This window comes from Pseudonaja textilis, chromosome 2 (genome assembly GCF_049901715.1).
Source record: "Pseudonaja textilis isolate UNSWEBS1 chromosome 2, rPseTex1.2, whole genome shotgun sequence".
In the NCBI taxonomy this organism is placed as follows: Eukaryota; Metazoa; Chordata; class Lepidosauria; order Squamata; family Elapidae; genus Pseudonaja; species Pseudonaja textilis.
In genome coordinates this window covers 189,397,008-189,418,535 of record NC_141991.1, presented here as the reverse complement: position 1 = coordinate 189,418,535, position 21,528 = coordinate 189,397,008, and the positions used below count along the sequence as shown (strand labels likewise).

At 42.3% G+C, this 21,528-nt stretch overlaps 1 protein-coding gene across 3 annotated transcripts in view; it reads right to left on the bottom strand.

Annotated features, from left to right (window-relative positions):
• The window catches only part of BRD10 (bromodomain containing 10), a 66,977-nt gene extending 47,227 nt beyond the window's left edge, over nt 1-19,750 (bottom strand). For all 3 annotated transcript variants that reach the window (XM_026703727.2, XM_026703728.2, XM_026703729.2), the window contains exon 1: nt 16,263-19,750. In XM_026703727.2, the coding sequence (XP_026559512.2) occupies nt 16,263-16,903 (641 nt within the window). In that variant the 5' untranslated portion in view covers nt 16,904-19,750. The remainder of the gene's footprint in view (nt 1-16,262) is intronic.
• Between the last annotated feature and the right edge of the window lie 1,778 nt (nt 19,751-21,528).

Below are 21,528 nucleotides of genomic sequence, written 5' to 3'. Positions count from 1 at the left end.
TCCAATTAATCTCTTTTACTTTAACATACTAGGTTCTCAAAGAAAGTCCAAAAATAATCCCCAAAATGGTTTTAGGCTGAAAAAAGGACAAAATCTACCCTGTAATGAGTTTTGGGGTTTTGACTTTTTCTAACAAATTTTATTATATTTCAATAACCCAAATTTTTCCTTTTTTTGAGAACCTTTCTCCACTAAGAGTTTTGCCATATTTTACATAGAAATGTATACATTTATAAACACATAACAAAAACTACTACAAATACACAGGTCCTCCTGAAGATGACTGGTGGTATCATTTTGGTTATAAATGTTACTTACGAAATGTTATTTAATAATATATTTGTCCTCCTAAAAGCAGAGGGAGCAAAGTGCAATGTTGGAATGGGAAAAACTCTGAGCAGTAAACAAATGTTAAGACCTCCTAGCGAAACAGATAAAATTTATATATATCAGTTTATACGTCATAGTGATTGCTTTAGTGAAAATATCCACATTTTTTCCAAATTAGGATTTGTTTAGTGTTCAGTACAGTTTAGAAGAGAATAAAAGGTTTGGAAGAAGTCTCATTTTTTCTTGAAAGGTCTTATACAACTAGAACATTACTATTGTATACTGATTTTTCCACTTAAATTTCACTATTAAATACACATAAAATGCTTTTATTTTGATTCTGTATCAAGGATCAAATTATGGGAGAAGCTGGAAGCTGCATCAATCAATAGCAATAGCACTTAAGACTTATATACCACTTTACAGTGCTTTACAGCCCTCTCTAAGCGGTTTACAGTGTAGCATATTGCCCCCAACTATCTGGGTCTTCATTTTACTGACTTCAGAAAGATGGAAGGCTGAGTTAACCTTGAGCCGGTGAGACTCAAACTGCCAAACTGCTGGCAGCTGGCAGTCAGGAGAAGTAACCTGCCGTAATGCATTTTAATCACTGTACTACCATGGCTCCATAGCTCTATCTACTACAACTCTTAAGGTCAAGTGCATTATGTAAGAGTTTCTCTCAAAGCTGGTTGCAGGAGGCAAAGGATGGAAAAACAGGGATGTACAAAAGGTTTTAAGAATATACAATTTTGGAATTACTGACAAAGCATTTTAAAAGTTAAGAGCATTTTAAAACTCACACAAAAAGCTTCAGTCCAATACACCATCTTGTGGGTTCAAGAATATGCTTAGTGAGATAAATAAAGGGACTGCATAACTTATTTTGAAGCCTTAAGAAACTTTCTCAACTGTTTTATCATTCCTACATCATTTAAAAACTGCACTCTGGAGGCATTTATTCAGCCATTTAAACAACAGTTACTATCCACTACTCAGGGTACATTCTGAAAATTAATAACATCTACCTTAGTTTTACACTGAATTGTAAACTAATGTATCAGGGAAGTAACATTTTGTCTTTGCTACATTTAAACATTACACAGTGAATAGATTTATATGTTAAACTGAGAAAGTATGATCATAACCAATATAAATCAATTTTTATATGCAAGGTACTATATATACTTCTGAATGATACATAGTTTAACTAAGACAGATGAGGAACTACAAACTCAGCAGCTATAATTCAGCTAAATGGCATTAACATGTAATACATTTGCAGAATGTGTACTTAGTCTGTTTATAAGACAGAAAATCTTAGCAACTGTAAACATTAACATTTAATGTATATAATATTGTACATAGAGTAAGAGCTAAGCATCTTACTTAGTACATTACTCATTTATTGGGATATCACTCTAAATTAATTTCAATTCCACAACTAGAACCCATTCCCTTGGGGAAATATAGATTTAATCTGAGAAAAATAATAATTTAATATAGCCTCTCAAGGTATATATAGTTACATTTTAAGAAACTGCTCCTATGCCTTGATAATATTTAAAGACATGGTGCAATAATGCAGTAAAGCTATTAAGCAGGCCAAAACTAGTACGATATTGAAAATTTAATAAAAATTTGAAAAAAATCACCTCCTGCTCAAAAGATCTGCAAAAACTTAGAATACATTGCCCTTCAAGAATCTTTCTATGAAAATTTAAATATTGCCTTTGAATCCAGAATTTATAAAGACAAGGATTAGATTATTACTAAGATAAATCTTCAAGGTAAGTCTAAATTAGTATCAAATGTTCTCAATCTTAGGAAAGTTTTATGAAAGACTTTCCAACTAAAGTAAACAATGGCATTAAAGCAGAAAAGTATTGATCATGAATTCTAGTAGTTTCATGATAAAGCAGTGGAACAGAACATAGCGGGTTTATTGATACTAGCTCCACATAATCTCTTGATCAAGCAAGCGTAGCTCAGATGTTTTCTACCAATTTCACCCAAAAATATTACCAACTAATATGTTAAAACCCCCATAAGTAATATTAGAAAATGCAGATACTATCAATTCTTTCAGCAAAGCAACATGGAAACGTTTCAAAGGCAAAATGGTAATTACTGTAGCTTTTTAGATACAAGGCGTTCTATGATGCTGCTGATGCTAAACATTACAGTACTGATAATTCTAAAACTTCCAGGTCTCATGTTACAAAACTAATAGCAGAGGAATTAATAACTTTATGTTTCCCTCAGATACTTTTGGTTAAAGATATTGTTAATGTTATGGAGTAAAGGAAGAAAGACTTTTTAAAAATCCACACTGATCTGAAAATGGTAGTGATTCAATTACACTGAAAAAAACAATCTTATACATCGATTGCTAATGTTAACTTATAACTTTAGTCCATATTTTAAATACAGATTGTAGGAGGTCTTTGATCCTTATTTTTTCCCTTTGAGATAGAATTCTTTTGTGCAAGTATTTTATTCAAAAATAAAAATTGTTATAATCTTTCAAATTTTCCATTTTCTTTAAGGGATTTAGCTACTTTTCCTTTTTTATTTTTGCAGAGAGGTAAGGATAATTTTGGTTACCTACAAATTAGAAGACAATTGTATATATTGTTTGTATAATTTAAAAAGACAACAATAAGCCAGTATAATTCTAGAATGTCATTTTTTAAAAAAAAATCAGACATGTTGACATTTAAAGATAGGAAGAAAGGAAGAGACCTCACTGCAAAATGTATGGGATACAGCCAAGGCACATCCTGAAAACAAATGGCTTTGATTTTCTTAGATGCGCAGAAAGCATTGGACAATGTAAACTGGCAATTTATGTTACTACAATTAAAGCAGGGGTGAGATTCTACCAGTTCAGACCAGTTTGGGCAAACTGATAGTTCCAGCAATCATTTGACCTCACCCACCCACCCCTGCTCTAATCTGTCTTTTATTTCCGTGTTTTGCAGCTCAGCTGACTTGCTCAGCACAGGATTGCCTCACCTCAGCTGTTTTACTCACCAGGGCTGCAGTAGAAGGTAAGTATTAGAGCTGAAAATGGATGGTTTTTAAACGCTGCATGCGCTCACCAAACCAACTGTTAGACCAGTTGAATCCTACCACTGAATTAAAGTATATGGAATTTGGAGAAAGATTTACTAATATAATCAAAGCAATATATTCCAAAAGACTGCAAGAGTGATTGTAAATGGAGACATGACAGAGAATTTCAATATTAAAAAAGGCACAAGTGAAAGACGTTCATTGTTCCCATTACTATTTATTTCGACATTAGAAGTGCTAAATAGACATGGTACAGAAATAAAAGGGATGGAAATAAAAAAGGAAAAATATAAATTACAGGCATTTGCAGATGACCTAGTATTTATCATAGAAGAACCACAAGAAACTGGAAACAAACTTATAAGGAAAATAGAAGGTTACAGTGAAGTTGCAGGACTGAAAATAAATAAAGAGAAACTAAAACACTAGTTAAAACCTTACAGATAAACAGACAAAAGATCTAATGAAGAAGATAGATATTCAGATAGTTGAATTCTCAAATATTTAACTTTCTTCACTATCAGCGAGATGTGCAACTTATAAAAGAAGGCAATTACTCTAAATTATCAGCCAAAGCACAGCTTTCAGAGAGAGCGGGGGGGGGAAGGAGGGAGGGAGGGAGAGAGAGAGAGAGAGAGAGAAATCCTGGAGATCGTCTACATTAGTGGTCATCAACCAGTGGGCCGCGTACGACTGGTGATCCGCAAGAAAATTTTGGTGGTCCATAGAGAAATGTCCCCCCACCAAAGCAATCCCCCAAAGCAATTAATCCAGGTTGTGCAGGAACACAAGGCTGCACTGCCCACCCGCTTCGGCCAAGGGCAAACCTTACCTTGAGTAGAGCCATGCAAGCTGGAACTGGAAGGTAAGACCAAAGACGAGGAAGGGAAATCCCCCCTGGGGTGGCTTGCTGACGTTGGTGGAAAAGTCGGTCCAGAGCTGTAGTTAGTCACAGGACTGGCCCTTTGGTCATCTTGGAACAGTTGCACCTCCACCGGGGTGTACCAGCCTGCCATGGACTGGAGGAGCAGTGGCTCCAGGATGACCAAAGAGCCAGTCTTGTGACTACTGCAGCTCTGGAATATGGGACTGACTTTCCCACCACCGTCAGCAAGCCACCGTCACTCAAAATTCATATTAGTGGTCTGTGGGATTTAAAATTATGAGTTTGGTGGTCCCTGAGGTCCAAAAGGTTGGCTACCCCTGCTCTACATGACAAATAAATATATGTGACACTTTTGTACAGATATACATATAAGTATACTTATCTCCCAGAAGAAAAGTAAAATGCATACATATATACTTACATACATACATACATACATACCCCTTTCTCTCAGTCACACAGAAACTAGCCTTACACATATACATCTTTCTCCATTTTCCCCCCAGAAGAAACAATTACAAAGAAAAGAGATGTTCCTGAAGTACAAATAATCCTCAATTTACAAACACAACTGAGCCTGGAATTACGGCCATAACTCTGCGATCATGAAAGAGGCACCCATGTGATCCCCTTGCTTAACAATCACATCCTGGTTCTCCCCGTTGTGCTCATTAAATGATCGTGCAGATCATTAAGCAGAGCAGAGGTGCCCCAGTAGTAGGAGGCCCTGGGAGGCCGAGGCCTGCACTGCAACACCTTCCCAACTCACAAGAAGCCTGCACCAGGCCTCCCAGGGCCTTTCCCACCTGAGGCACCCCTTGGGCAACCTCCCATCCCACTGGTTCTCACAATCTTGGGCCCAGCCTGTCAGTCCTTGTTCCACTTACCTCTTCTGAAGATTGCCTTTACAAACGAACACCTAGCCTGTGCTACCTGAGGCCTTCCTGCAGAGGCCAAGTTGTACCATTCTGGAGACAACTGCCATTTGTTTAGAATGGTATGGTTTTCCATCATGACCTTCTGAGAGACTACAAGAATGGCAGATGCTTCCAGAATGGCACAAGGCAGCCTATGCAAAAAGACCATGCATTGCATCAGCTAGATGCTTTTTTTTGGAAAGTCTATCCTTGGAAATTGCCTTTCTGAAAGAGAATCAACTGATGCTCCACATGGCCTTCCTATTACAGAAGCGCCTCATGCTATTCCGGAGGCAGGTACCATTTAGAGGTTTCTGCAATTCTAGGTAGGCCGCATAGTGTTTTGGCTGATTCGCTTTCAAGAAAAATGAGCTTCAGAAGAGGTAAGTAGAATGTGGTGGGTGTGGGACCCAGGGAGGTAGAAAGCAGGCCCAAGAGACTTAGCAGGGTTGGATGCAGGGGAAAGAGGGGTAGGGCAATTGCAATATCCTCACAGTCAGTCATAAAGGCAGGGGAATTGCTAAGTGCAAGAATGGGCGTTGGCAGAAGTTACCGTGAACGCCCTTTCTACCTATGCTGCGAGAGAGCCCAGGATGGGTTGACTCCTTCCGATGACATCATAGCTGAGTATGTACTAAGATATAAAAGCCAGCCCCTGGGAGAGACCCCAGCTTTGGTGAAGATACTTGACAGACTGAAAGGTGTCTCTGAAAGCACAAAATAAATACAAAAATATGTCTTACCCTCTCCAGACGAATCAAGGGAGGGGCTGGGCTCTCTCGCAGTATAGAAAGGGCGTTCACGGTAACTTCTACCAACGCCCATTGTCCTCCATGCTGCATCGAGAGCCCAGGATGGGACATACCAAAGCTTGCATGTCCACGGACGGGTCCTCGTCTGGCTCATCACACCGACTGTGGAACCACTCGTTGAAGCACCCATCTGCCGAAGGCTGCAGTCACCGAGGCAAAAGCATCCAGACGGTAGTGTCTGATGAAAGGATATCGGGATGTCCATGTGGCCGCATGACAAATCTCCTCCAAGGATGCTTGGGTCGCCCAGGCAGCAGAAGTAGTCGCGCTTCTGGTAGAGTGCGCCGTCAGACCTCAAGGAACCAGAAGGGCCGCAGCTTTGTAGGCCTGCTCCATGCAAGACCTGACCCACCTGCTAACAGTAGGAGAAGAGGGCTTGTGCCCCAAGTGAGAAGGGAAAAAGGAAACAAACATGGCTTCCGACTTCCTGAAGGAGGAAGTGTGCTTAATGTATATTCTAAGAGCCCTTCTTACGTCTAGCGTGTGCCACTGCCTCTCTAAGTCATGATGCGGGAGAGGACAGAAGTCAGGCAAAACAATGTCCTGGGACCTGTGAAACCAGATGTTAACCTTTGGAATAAATGAGGGGTCCAGACGAAGAACAACCCTATCATCGTGAAAGGAACAAAGGTCCTGTCTGGTGGAAAGAGCAGCAAGCTCGGAAACCGTCCTGGCAGAAGTGATGGCAACAAGGAACACTACTTTCAGAGTCAGGAAACGGAGAGACACTCTTCTAAGGGGTTCACAGGGGGGGCTTTGTAAGGGCATTAACGACCAAATGAAGGTCCCAGGAAGGATACCTGTGAACCACCAGAGGGGGCAGGTTGGAAGCCCCTTTCAAAAACCTCCTGACTGAAGTGTGATGGGATAAGGAAGGAAGTGAACCCCATGAAAGGACCGAGGAGAGGGCCGCAACCTGCCTGCATAAGGTGTTGGGGGGCCAAACCTTTCTCCAGCCCATGCTGAAGGAAGCTAAGAACTTCTGGCAACTGGGCTGAAGCAGGAGAAAGACCCTCCCTGAGGCACCATCGGGAAAAGGCCTTCCAGGTGGCATCATAGATACACCTTGTAGAAGGTTTGCTAGAAGCCAGGATACTGAGGATGACCCCTTCTGGAAGATCAGCCTCCTCTAGCTGCTGCCACTCAAGTGCCACATGGTCAGCTTGAACCACTGGGGCTCTGGGTGGAGCAGGGCCCCCTGGTGAAGGGAGATTAGATGGGCAGGGATCCTCCAAGGAGAAGCCACCGATAGGTCGACCAGGTCTGCAAACCAGGGCCTCCTTGGCCAATAGGGTGCCAGGAGGAGCTCCGCATGTTCCTCTAACATCTTCCGAATTACTGCCGGAATGATGGGAAGCGGGGGAAAGGCGTAGAGGAGACCCTTGGGCCATCTGCACCAAAGAGCATTGGTCCCCTCCACTCCCTGGCAAGGAAACCTGATGAAGAATCTGGTGACTTGGGTGTTTTGAGGAGTGGAGAAAAGATCCACCTCCAGTGTTCCGAATTTGAGGGAAAGATCCCTGAATAGAGACGGAGGAATGGACCATTCTGCCTGGTCGACTAGGCTCCTGCTGAGCCAATCGTCCTGGGAGTTGTCGACCCCAGTGATGTGGTCCGCCGAGATCGATAACAGGTGTTTCTCTGCCCATAACCCCAGCCGTAGAGCCTCTCTCATGACGGCTTTAGACCTTGTCCCCCCTTGCCGGCTGACATGAGCCTTTGCGGCCATGTTGTCCATAAGGACTAGAACATGAGAGCCGGTCACTGATTGCCTGAAATGCTTGAGAGCCAGAAAAATGGCTCTGAGCTCTAGCCAATTTATGGGAAGGGTCTGTTCCGATCTGGACCAAACGCCCTGAGCTATCTGGCCCTGCATATGGGAACCCCAACCCAGGAGGCTGGCATCGGTGGTTATCACTAGCCTGTCTGGGTCCCTGAACAGGAGTCCCCTCCAGATAGATGGGGAATGCCACCAATTGAGAGATCTCCAGATTTGTGGCGGGAGTGGGACCTTGATGGATGAGTGGCTGGTTCCTACTCATTGGTAGGGAAGCAGGAACCATTGGAGGGCTCGGGAGTGGAGCTGTGCCCACGGGACGATGCCAATACAGGAAACCATCTTCCCCATAAGTTTGGACAGCAGTGATAGGGGGACAATTTGATGTTGCTGGATCTGGCTGATGATCTCTGCAAGGCTCTTTCCACGAGCTGGGGACAGGAAAACCTGGCACGACATGGTATCAATGATTGCTCCCAAGTGTTGCAAAGAAATGGAGAAACTGGCGATGATGAGGCCAAATTGGGATGTGGAGGTAAGCCTCCATGAGATCAATGGAAGAGAGGAGGTTGCCCTCCTGAACGCTCTCTAAAATAGAATGCAGAGTCTGCATTTTAAATCGCCTGTATTTTACAAATTGGTTGAGAAATTTTAGATCAAGGATGGCTCGCCACCCCCCTGAGGCTTTGGGAACGATGAAAAGGCGAGAGTAAAGCCCACGTCCCCGTTGAGACGGGGAACAGTTTGAATAGCCCTGATTTCAAGAAGGTGCTGAATGGCCTGATTCATGAGGGCTTGCCTGGAAATGTCCCAAGACACAGGACAGATCAAAAAAATTTTGTTAGGAAGTCCAATTGTAACCCTGACCTAATAGTGCTGAGCACCCAGGCGTCCATCGTTGACTCCTCCCATTTGGAGGCAAAGAAGGCTAGGCGACCTCCGATGGGTGGGGAGAACGAGGGATTACTTAGAGCGATGGAAGGAATGACCCCCTCCCCCCCCCCCAAAGGGCCGTTTACCAGAAAGTTGTTGCCTGCCAGATGTTTCCGCCCGTCGGTCTTGGCGTTGGGAGTATGGCCTGTGAGAGTGGGGGAAGCGAGATGAGGTCTCCACTCGGAAGGCAGGAGGGCGATAAGGAGCAGAGTGATAGTCGGCTTTCTTCCCAGAGGAAGAGAGAATTTTATGTTTATCTCTGGTTTCAATGACATAAGGTTCCAGAGCAACCCCAAAAAGCTTATCGCCTGCGAAAGGAACTGAAGCCAGCTTCCATTTTCGGTGTGACTCTGCCTGCCAATTTCAGAGCCATAAAAGTCTTCTTGCTGCTATAGAAGATGCCATGGCCTTGGATGCAAATTTGGTGGAATTGAGAGTGGCATCCGCAGTGAATTCCACCACTGCAATAATCTTATTAAGGTCTTGGTGAGACCGAAGGTCAGAAGCAGGCAATCTATTCTGGAGTTGGCGCAGCCATCGTATGGATGCCCTGGTGAAGAAGGATGCTGCTGTTGAAGGCCGAACAGCCCAAGCAGCGGCCTGGTGATTGCACTTGAGTGTCTGTTCAGAACGTTTATCATCCGGTTTCCGGATATCTTCTGGCTCTGTGAGAGTGCTAGAAGATGAGAACGAGGCCAGAACTGGAATGTCAACAGAAGGCACTGCCAGGGCATTGTCCAGAGCTGCGCTGACATTGTAGAAAGGCTTATCTAGAGAAGATGGGCAAGGACCTGCCGAAGGAGCAGCGCACTGTTCCTTGACCATGTCCAGGAACAAAATGGGAGAAGGCAAAACCTCTGCATGCACTACAGGCTTGGAGAAGAGCGAATCCCCTTGGCTAGAGGGATTTCCTTGTGGCTCGGGAGCCGCTTCCTCCGGCGACAGCTTGGCAGTGACCAAGGCCTTGATGAGTAATGGTCTGAAGAGAGTAGGTTTGAAGACCAATGCAGAGGATGTCTGCTCTGGGGGAGAATCGTCTTCCTCTGAAAGATTTTGGTCAAAAATCTCACCCTCTTCACACTCTGAATGAGAGGAGTAACTGTGTTCAGATGGTGAAGGCCTTTCTTCCTCATCAACCTGAGGTCCTGAGGCCTGTGTAAATCAGGATGATGAGGCGAGGAACTTATAGATTGAGAAGGGAGAAGGGCCTGAACTCTTTCCAGAGGTTGAAGAATTTGCTTGAAGCCTTCAGCCAATCCCTGCCTAATGGCTGATGAGACTACATCTTGGATATCCCTTGGTCTATGCTCAAAGGTAGAGGCCGAAGGTTGAAGGCCCGCTGCTGTGGGAGTGAAGGTGGCTTCGGGCCTAGATTGAGGAGAGGTTCGAGGCCTGGAGGGAAGGGAGGAGCATAGGGCCCAGAAGCCTGTTGGAAATAAGGCCCAGATCTGCTTAAATCCTGAGGATCTGACTGTACAGCAAGAGCCTCAGGTGACCAGGATGGAGGATGGAAAGGCTCATAGATAACTTCTCCTCCCCTGGGAGGGCTTGGTTGGGGCCCACGAGTATCACCTGAAACATGCTGTAGTTGCACTCCCTTCTGTTGAATAGTTCTGTTGAACTGCTTCTCTAGAGCTGCATGTCTGCACTTCTCTGCCCTCAATTCAGCCTGAGCTGCCTTCTTAGGGGCTAGAGCCTTAGCTTTGATTTTAGCAGCCACTTCCCTCTGGGCCGATTGGGTGCATTGCCTACATCTTTTTCTCCTATTGGGCTTAAGACTGGGGGGGGAAAGCTCTGCCAGAGCCTTATCTTGCTCCATTTGTAAAATAAAAGCTCTTGAGTTGGAAAGAAGCTGTTTAGAAATTTTTCTATTAAGCCCCTTAGGGTATAAATGGCCCCTGGGCTTTCAAAATGGCCGCTCACCTCGTGGCGGAAGGCTTGAATCCAAGATGGCCACTGACTACAGGAAAACAGGCTCCAAGATCGAAGAATCGCTCCTTAGGCTATACAGAGCCCCGAGCGAAGTCAGCAAGGGAAAAACACAGCAACCAGCTACATGATCAGCTGGCTTGAGCTCTTATCAGTTTGCCGATCATGTTTACGATCCCTCCAAACTGCAGGCATGGGGGAGGTCTGCAGACGCTGCCCAGCTTGCCTGCACATAGCTCTGTAAAGCTGCTCCCAACTTGCAGGAGAGAGGAGAGAGAGAGAGCCCTGCTCTCTGGAAGAGCAGCTGCCCAGATCCCTGGGAGCTGCTTGAAGAGAGGAAAAAAGTACTGAAGATCGCTGGTGATTGCTATCTAACAGAACGCTTTCAGAGACACAGCTATTGGCTGAAAGGAGCTGAGTCAAAAGCTGGGGTCTCTCCTGGGGGCTGGCTTTTGTATCTTAGTACAGACTCAGCTATGACATCATAGGAAGGAGTCAACCCATCCTGGGGTCTCGATGCAGCATGGAGGAGAATTGTGATCACAGGGGACTATAGCAGATGTAATTCCAGACATAGGTCATAAGTCCCTTCATTCAGCATTGTCATAAATTTTAAAGGTTGCTGGAAAATGGTCGTAAGTTAAGTTACCTGCACTGTGAAAAAGAAGAAAACACAAGGGAGAAAACAAAAGAACACACAAATGAACTAGAGGGAAATGGTAACTTCATAACTAGGGAGAGTTGGGTGTGAGAGAAAAGTCCTGGCTCGGCATTGCAAAAATGATTTAATTCACAAAACAGCATCAGGCACCGTCTAATCTTTATCTTCAAAGATATTCATGCCATGCAGCATGCATGCAGCCACCTGTACCTCTCGTCTATTTATTTTTTCCCTAACAGCTTTTTCTTATCTTTGAATGTAAGGATTAAGAATGGCCACTTCTTCCTGTGGGACAAACTATTCTACAGGATAAGAGCACCGACACAGAATAGTCACTTTCATGTACTTTCCACATATGTTCTAATGGAAGGGGATTTCAACACATTATCTGTAATGATGTGGCACTATAATTACTAAAATAAGTATGTAGTGAAGGGCTTCTCCCATGTCACATCAGAGAGAAAGAGGCAACTGAAGGCAGAAGTTGGGAGTTAGCTCAGAATCATAGCCTTAGATAGCCTCAATCTGCCAATGATAAATTTATGAATACATATTTAGTGCCAAGAAAGGCAAGGATTGAGACCTTCTGGTATGTTAAAATATTAAGGGAACCCATTTATAATCATTTACAGTTATTTATCTAAAATTAAAAACAAATTGATTCCTTCTTTAAGCATTAACAAAATGACAGTGCTGTCTTCCTCATGGTTAAAAAGCAATAGATCCTTTAGACATCTCACTAGGTTAAAAAGATAATACTATAATTTTGAAAAAGAAAAATATGAAAAGGTCCTCCACACACTGAGGGTATGCAACATACTCTCTGCATGCATTAAGTAGGAAGATTCTATCTGGAATAGGTAATTTCAGAGATACCCAGACACCAAGCATAGAGATCTTTATAGATAAAAAAAACATTTAGAACTGCACCCAGAAACATACTGATAGCCACTGCATCTCAAATAATAATGGTGTAATGGGGTCTGATTATTTATTAGGCAGCTCCATTGTGCATTATCTGAAGTTTCCATGTGGTCTACACTCAACTGTAAAGTGACTTTGTATAGTCCAGAAATGAAAGGGGCACGAGAGACTGGCTGGCTGGGGAATTATAGGAATTGATGTCCACGCCTCTTCAATCTGCCAAGTTGAGAAACACCAATGCATAGGCTTAGATTACTATTTTGAATAAATTTTACTTTCATAAAAATGGGAAGAAATGATGGCCAAACAACCAGTAACTCAAAAACATGATCCATAACTGATTACAGTTGATGGCTCAGTAGTTAAAGAAGTTGAGTTTGTCATTTGGAAAGCTAACAGCCTGGGTTTGAGACCTGAACTCTGTGTGACAGGGCCGAGCCCCTGATACTTGCTCCAGCTTCTGCCCATCTAGCAGTTCAAAATCATGCAAATGTGAGTAGATAAATATGTACCACTTCTGTGGGAAGGTAACAATGTTCCATGCATCTTGGCATATAGTCATGCTGAAAGTATCTTCAGACAACACTGGCTTTCTTGGCTAAGAAATGGAAATGAGCACAATCCCCTAGAGTCAGACACAATTGGACAGGGGAAATTTTTTACCTTTTAATACATAATCTACTGGCAAACCCAGGAAAAATTAGAACTACAGCAGATTGCATTTATTAGTTGTCCAACTGGGGAGTTTTGGACTTGTCTGCTAAGGATCTGTTATGTTCTAAGTCAAGGGGGAAAATGTTTGGATTTCCTACTCAAAGTTCAGAAAAACAAAAATGATTTGTGAAAAATGTGTCCATACAACATAGCTATGCAACCATGCATCCCTCCATGTGAAGAAGCTTTTAATATAAGAAAATCTCTTTTAAAGAAATAGTGTCCTTTCTTTTCTTTAGATATAAAAAATAATTTATTTTAGAAAAGCAGAAAGCAACAAACATCTCAATAAACAACTTACATATTACCTACTAAAGTTTGGATCATATAGAGAGAAAAATTTGAGAGAAAGTGTTTTATTGCCTTAAATGTTGCTAACTAAATTCCTTCTTCAGAATAATATTTTCATAAAACTGATTATTTTGTCAAATCAAGTGATATCCTTAATCTCTCTGCCACAGAGTGAGATAACAAATTATAACATTACCTGATGGTTGCAACTAGGTTCTTAATAATCTGAAATCGAAAACCTCTTCTAACTGGATAAAGTTTTATCTAAAAAGGGTAAATGTTGAAAAAAATATTGTTCCTGGTCTGTTCAGGCTTTTCCACACAGTATCTGCTTAAATTTTCCCTCCTAGGCTGCTATTTCTGTTCAATTGTGTTCAATTCTTGGAGACTGTCTGGACAAGTCCCTATAGTCACCTTGGCAAGTTTTTCAGAAGTGGTTTACCATAACCCTGTTCTAGGACTGAGAGGAAGTGACTAGCCCAGGTCACTTAGCTGGATTTGTGTCTAAGGGGAGACTAGAACTCAGAGTCTCCAGTTACTCTACTAAATGCATTTTCTCTACTAAATGCAGATTATAAAATCTTTGCTTCAATATTGGCAGAAAGACTTAAAAAATATCTAAATAATTTTATTCATCCTGATCAAAATGGATTTCTGCCAGAGACAAATTAAAGATAATATGAGAGTAATCTTGGACACCTTGGTAAACAAACCAAATCTAGCATGGTCTCCTGCTTTCTGAAACAAATGGGATAAGGCAGGGAAACAAAAATGGCTTAATTTTTCATTCCATCAATGAAATTCTCCATTGATCAAAACTTTCTTGAATAGCAAGAGCTCCTTCATTTGAAGTATGCAAGATTAGATTCAAGTCCTAACTTCATAGATAACATTTACATAGTTAATTCTTCACTGTTTTATTAAACATCTATACTCCACCTTTCAGTTCTAATTGAACAATATTTGATGGCCATAATTTCCCTGGCCTAAAACAAAGAGACAAATCTCAGTTTCATCGTCCTTTTCTCATTTACTAAACTATGATGTTAAACTGAGTCCTTATTAATTGCTTCATCAGCAATTACTGGGATGTAATTGAGTGTTCAGCTATGGAGATAATATTCATTTATCCTTGCAACTTCAAAGTTGTAAGAATAGCTATTGTCACACTTGCCAGATTTAAAATGTAAACATCTGCTTATAAACAAAATTAGGGAATACACACACACGCACGCGCATGCATGCCCACCCCACCCCCCACATCTTGTGTTTGTGAACTTTAATCTATCCAAACTACTGAAGCTCATCTTTTAGCATTTTAGGACATATTTTGAACATCATTTGTCAGATATATTCACTGAAGATACTTGTTTTTATATTGTAGCACAAAACCAGTATCTTTGGTTTCTGGTCAGAGGAAATAATAAAGTGTTTCATTATAAAAACAAAAGAAAACATTATATTTGCTAGAAAGTTATGACCAAATTAATTATATATCAGCAGTGACTGGAATTTCAAGCACTGCTGGGAAAAAAGGGTATTAATGAGCTAGTGTAGCTAAACACTGACTTTATATATTTGGTATCTGCATCCAACCAGCTCATCCAGTAATTAAACATCATCTTTTCAACGCATAGTTATTTTCAGTAGATGAAAAGTAGGCATGCACATAGAAGTTATGTTCATGTTCTTCAATATGAGTTTTCACTGATCAAGAATACCCCTCTTTCATTTTCAAACTATCTTGCTTCACTCAAGCCATTACCTGTATCAGTCACTAACTCAGAACCTGAACTATTTCGGATTCAGAATTTAAGGCAGAGTAAAAATGTACTATCGAGCCCATGTTGGTCCATTGAGAAGAAAGGGGTTGATCTGATAAACCAATTTTTCAAATTTAGATCTATTCCTGTGACTTAACACTAATCAATCAGAACAATTAGAAATATAGATTTCTTCTGATGCTGTCAAGTCTTTACTTAAATAGGTAACTGCACACAAAAGCTGTAGTTCAGGAAAAAGCCATTTAGTTTTAAGAGTATGTATGCAGCGCAAAATTCAAATACTGTAAAACAGTATGCTAACTGGTAAAAAAAATATTCAAAGATGCTAATGAACAAAGAAAATTCTAGATTTTCCTTATACTTCATTTTTGCTGACCTCCATCAAGAATCTTTACCAAGTTTTCCAAATGAAGAAATGAAATACTGTATAGCTCATTAGCAATATATAGTATCTGTTTCATATAAAGTCTTGGATTAGACTCTGACTTCACTCAATTTGGCAGCTAAAACTGTGTAAGAGTATAGGCAAAATAAGACTAGTTGGGTCAAATGTACAAGGGAGATTCCTTTCCTAGCCCATGGGAAGCTTTTTCCTGGTATATATTATGTTATAAAAGTTGTGATATTATATAATACATTTTCTGACCAAAGCATCTTATAATAATAATTATTTCTCGAACTACAACATTAAGAAGATAGAATGCACAAAGAGAAAATACACAGGCATTTTGTGGTGATGCTCACTATAAATTATAAACATTCTTTTTATGGACATTTAGCCACTATCAGCAAAAAAAAAATCTTGCAGAAATTCAGAACAATGAATTCATAAGTATAAGGCCAAATTCTGGTGGCATAGTTTGCATTTCACACTAAATTCAAAGCAAGTCACTTTATGAGTCAGTTTTATATAAAACCAGGCCATAACTACATCACTTTACCCCACTTCTAAACTTTGTCATAAATGATCATCAGCTGTGCAGTACAACAAACTCTATATTCATGACCAAGATCTTATTAGTTTAGTGGGGCTTATTACTTACTTAACAGAACTGTAACCTCAAAAAGAAGAAAAATAGATGGTATGTATCCAGTTGTTGTTTTAATCTACAGTTAGTTTGTGTAGGACTCACACTCTCACAGCCTATATTTCACAAAAGAATTCCTTCCGCTCTATGTAAACTTTCTTCCTTAGTATTCCTATACGGCTGATATATTACACCTACCGAGAAAGCAGAGCCAGTTTCTGTTCAAGCATCATCTCCAACTTCTGGGCTTGTTTGGAGAGCCAGTGATCTACCCCATGAAGCCGATAGCAGGTCTCCAACATCAATCGGAAATCGGCCACAAAATCAGTGATTCCTCTGTACTGGCCAGAAGTAAATTTTTCTTCCATTTTCAAAAGCCACATCCCGGATAATTGCTGAGATTTGGGGCAAGGCAGAAGACAGCCACTATTTTCTTCCGTGGAAAAGTCGGCAGCGCCCGTTTGGCCGCGTTCAGTTTTTTGGTTTTCCCAAGATCTTAAGAAAGGAGCCGTCAGAGGCCGGTGCTTTTCTAAGAGAAACTCGCTCAGGATCCGATAACCCTGTTGCAATTCCGGGTTCAGGCTTTGCTCCCAATCGGGGTGGCCGCCAGCGCTCCCTCCTTCTAGCTTGTCTCCTGTCGGGAGGCAGCCGGTGAGCGCCGGGTCCGTTAATGCCTCCGTTCCGCGCTCCTGAGCTACGGCCGTCGTGGCAGCCACCGCCACCTCCTCCTCCTCCTTCTCCGGCGGCATCTCCATGTCGCCTTCTTCTTCTTCTTCTTCTTCACTGCCGTCGCCCTCCTCCTCCTCCTCCTCCTCTTCTTCGGGCTGCGCCGGATTCATGCCCCGCCGCAGCTGAGTATATCGGCGCCCGTGGAAAGCGGTCCCGGCATCCAAGAACTTGGAAGAAGTCGGCGCCGCTTCAGCCGGCCTAGACAGTTCCCGCCTGCCTCTTCTGGTTAGGCCGGCCTCGGTCAAAAAAACAAGGTGCAGCTTCGGCGGCCCCTCCGCCGCCGCTTTGCGCGCTTTGCCTGCCCCCCGAGATGAGGCGGCCGAGGCCTCTCGCCGTGAAGAGCCGTAACCTGTGGCGGCAGGTGAGAGCCCCTCTAAACTCGCCCGGGTCGGAAGAAACGGCTTCTGAAAGCCCGCTGAGAGTTCCCTCAGAAAAGGGTTGCCCGGGACTCCTCAGTCCGTGCGCTGCAGGACCGAAAGGGGCGTGAGGCAGAGCCGACGCGGAATACCTGCCTAAGTGGAAGGAGCGGCTGCCGGGGGCCTCCCCGGGCTCATTGCCTCTCTCTCCCCTCCGGACCGAGAGGCGACCCGACCGGTAGGGAGGCCTGTGTTCCCTTCCTTGCTCTGCACCCGGGCCCGAACGACGCTTCTCTCCAGCCCAGCTGCCTCGGCTGAGGGACGCGCAGACGAAGCCGGCGTGCTGTCAGTTAATGGGGGGCGCTGCCAGACCTGAGCAGTCCCCTCCCCCCCAGCCAAGAGACAGAGAGAAGTAGTGGGAGAACCCAACCTCCACCGTCTGCGCAAGCGCAGTAGCGGCAAACTCGCCAGTGGCGTTGACTGCGCGTTTTGTATTGGACACCTGCTGGAGAGTGACATCATCAGGGAGTGACGAGAGAGCGAGAGAAGGCCGGGCCGCCGCCCGGCTAAAGACGTTGGTGGCTGGTAACCGAGAAGGATGGAAACCTGACCGTTGGGCCCAGTGTGAAGAGCTGCTGCAGATGTGATTTCAAGTGAAATCATAATGCTCGTGTTAAGATCCATTGGAAACGTTAGAAAAGGACGGAGTTGCGTTGCTCTTCTACCTGCATTTCGTGAATCTTCCGTGCCACTAACTGCACCCCCTTTTGTGATTCAGGCGCGGCTTTGAAAACAGCCACGGAATAGAAGACCCCGGTTATAGGACTCTATCGATTTGAAGCATTAGGTAACTTCTGCTTGAATGGCAAACGCGGAGATTAATTCTTTTGAAAGAAAGAAAGAAAGAAAGATGGGGGTTTGAGGGTTTTTTTAAAAAAAATTAATTCGTTTCTCATCAGTTATTTCCGGTCTGTGACTGCCGCCGTTTGTATCAACAGGGACGGTTCATTTGCGCTACTCCAGGGAGCTCTCAGTGCCATGTAAATACTACATGGCTCATGTTTCTGCGTTCATAATTTAAGAATGCAATTGAATGCATTTGGAATAAAAAACTGACTAGTTGCTGGGATCGAAGGCTTTTTATTTGAAATGTATGTGTGTGTTTAATATGAATTCATATTTTGTGTGTACAATACTATATTTCTTATTCATTGTCCTGTCAACAAAATTTGTGAGAATGTAAGACTAACAAATACTTTACTGTTTTAATTTACATTGTAACTTATTATGGGGTCATTGTGAAAATGGTATATTAAGTGTCTTAAATTGAAAGCAAATAACGTTCTGATATTCTAGAATAACATTTGAAATGTTGAGGAGGAACAGAGAAGGCAGATTATCTGCAATTCATTCTGAACCTATCGTTCAGGAATTTACCAAGAAGGAATGGACACTGTTACAGGTAGTCCTCGCTAACTAACTGACCACTAATTCAGTGACCATTCAAGGCTAATTGATGCTGAAAGAGTTGTACTTACGACTGATTCTTTAAGTGCCAGTTGTCCCAGGACCCCCACAGTCATGTGATTGTGATTCAGGCATTTGACAACCAGCTTCCACTTCTGAGTTAAAGCATCTCCCAATCACTTGATCGCCATTTGTGCCAGCTTCCCACAAATAAAATCAATGGGGAAGCCAGCAGGGAAGTACACAAGTTGCTCTGGTAAGTCTTCTCTGCTGGCCTACAAATCATGCTTTCCTTTCCTTGGCTTCTCTGTGCTTGCCCTCACCCTCCTCCCCTTGATCTCCTCACACTGCTGCATTCTCCTTTCCTTGGCTTCCCTGCACTCACACTTTGCACTGCCCTTCCTTGGCTGCCACTCCACAACACCCCTTTCCCCAACTCATGTGTTGCCTACATCAGTTTTCCCTGGGCTTCCCACATCTCCCTGTGTTTTTGCCTGCGATTCCTGCCATTTTCCACTTAATGATTTGCATGCCTTGGGATCACTGTGGTAACCCTGAGAGCCTGGATTGCTGCCACTAAGTAATGGAGTCATGTGATGCTGCATTTTATGACCATATACATTAGTGAAAGCAGTCCCAGCCGAAATTGCTGTCTTAACCCAAGAACTACCTGTATTTTGTACATTGAGTTGTAAATACACACACACAGAGAGAGAGAGATAATGTTAATAGCTTACTACTAGAGATGTATAGACATACACAAACATAGGGGAATATACATAGCTCAGAGTGGAATTATGGAATGACTATATGCACATACGTGCATATGTACATACCAGTAGAAGCCCTGTTAGTCAAATATCTTTGAGATCAATTGTATAAGTAATCCAGTCACTTCTGAAATGTAATCTTGAGTGGCAAAACACCAAACAATCTTTTCCATCTGTTTTCACATGCATTTGGCATTCTGAATCCACTGAAAAACATTATTTTGCAATTTTGTTTAGATTAGCTCTAACAGTCCTTTAATTTATTTGTACCATTAGTGAAATCTTGCAGTAGAAATTAGAGTCACATTTAAACAAGGTTTGAATTTAATGGAGTTGGATTTTGTTTGAAATAAAATGGATATAGAATAGTAGAAAAGTCTTGAGTATTATGTTTAAAAACATGAAGAGCCTAACCTAAAAATAAATCCTATTGTAGACAAGACATATTTCTAGTACTTCAAGACTTCTCTCCTAGACATGTGGATGGGTCCTTTTGGCTGATCAAAAATTACGTATGAGGAACAGAGGAGCATTATTTGTTGCTTCCTTTTATGATCAAGATGGATTGACACCATGTGGGATACTGTCAGACATGTGTACTATGCTTTGACAGGACAAATTCCAAACCTATCAAGGACTGTTTCTTGGACATATGGCTGCATGTTTTTGAATAACTCAAACCCAACTAGAGTTGTATGCTGTGTTTCCCAAAGGCAGTTTACCAGTGCTACATCTGAAATACAATTATAAAAATGAAGAGATACTTGAGATTCACCATCTAACCAAAACTTATGTCAGAATAATCAAGAGTTGTGTAAATTCAAGATGAGCTTGAGCTTTTCTTAACTTATGGAGGAAGGTGTTTTGTAATGTGGGAATTGTCATTTGAGAAGGTGCATCTCTGAAGCCCCACCCACTTAACCTCATGTGGGATGAGTATCTACAGTACAGATAAACTTTTTCTAAGCCATGTAGAGCTTTTAAAGTTAATATCTTGAATTTGGCCTGGAGTTCTATTTCTAACAGAAACAGCAAGTTCTGGCTTCCTCCTATTAGTAGACCAGCAGTTGCATTTTGGAATAGTTACAATTTATGTGTTAAGAGCAGCCCCATGTAAAGTGCATTGCAGAAGTACAGCTGCAAAACCAGTAAAACTCTTACTATTGCAAGAGCTTCCCTTTGCAGACCCCTTCTAAGAAAAGTGAGGGTAAAATGCAAGGGAAGATCCTATTCACAGTGAAATTTGGAACTAGGGTTAGGGTTAGCATTAGGATTATGCTTCTTTGAAAACAGGGCAGAAAACCAGATTAGATTCAGATTCAATTCAAATTTAAAGAAAGGGAGTCTGACATCTTTCCATACTGTCCACAGTACAGACCACTGTAATATGCATGGAAAAATCCTATTAGTGAAAATTGGAGTTAGAGTGAGTTAAGAATCTTTCAAGTTACATCTGAAAAACTCAGAAATCAATTTGCAGATACTCTTTAACAAAAGTGAGAGTGACTGCTTTCCATTCAGACTTAGATTTGGACCACAAGAAAATGCATGGGAATATGATTTAAAATTGAAGCTGGGATTAAAGTTTGGATTAGGCTTCCCTAAACAAGTGAAGGATTAGATCCACAGAGTCTCTATAAGAAGTGGGAGGGTGACAGTTTTCTCTTCAGATTATGTTTGCAAAAGCAAAATGCACTGGAAAATCCTATTCCAGGTAAAATTGGAGTTAGGGTTAGAGATAGAAATACATTTGGGGTTATGGTTTCAGATGGAAATCCACTAGGTTTAAGGTTAGGGGTTAGGGTTATGGATGCAAATTTAGTTAGTGTTATGATTAGGGATGGAAATCGATTTAGGGTTAGCATAAACAGACAAGGTTCCCTAACAAAGAAGTGGGAAGTGCCTAACTAGTAAAAATTCTGCACATGAATTCAGAATATAGTCCATATTACATACACTCTGAAGGCTAAAAGGGTGGTGACAGATCTCAGTTCAGGAGGTAAAATGTTCTAGGGGGCAGGGGCCATGACACAGAAAGCTCTTCTCTTGACCATCGTCAGTCAAAATTCCTCAGCTGATGGGATCCGAAGAAGGCCCTTTCCGTCAAGTGTAAGTGGGGCAAGCCAGTCACATTGGGGCGAG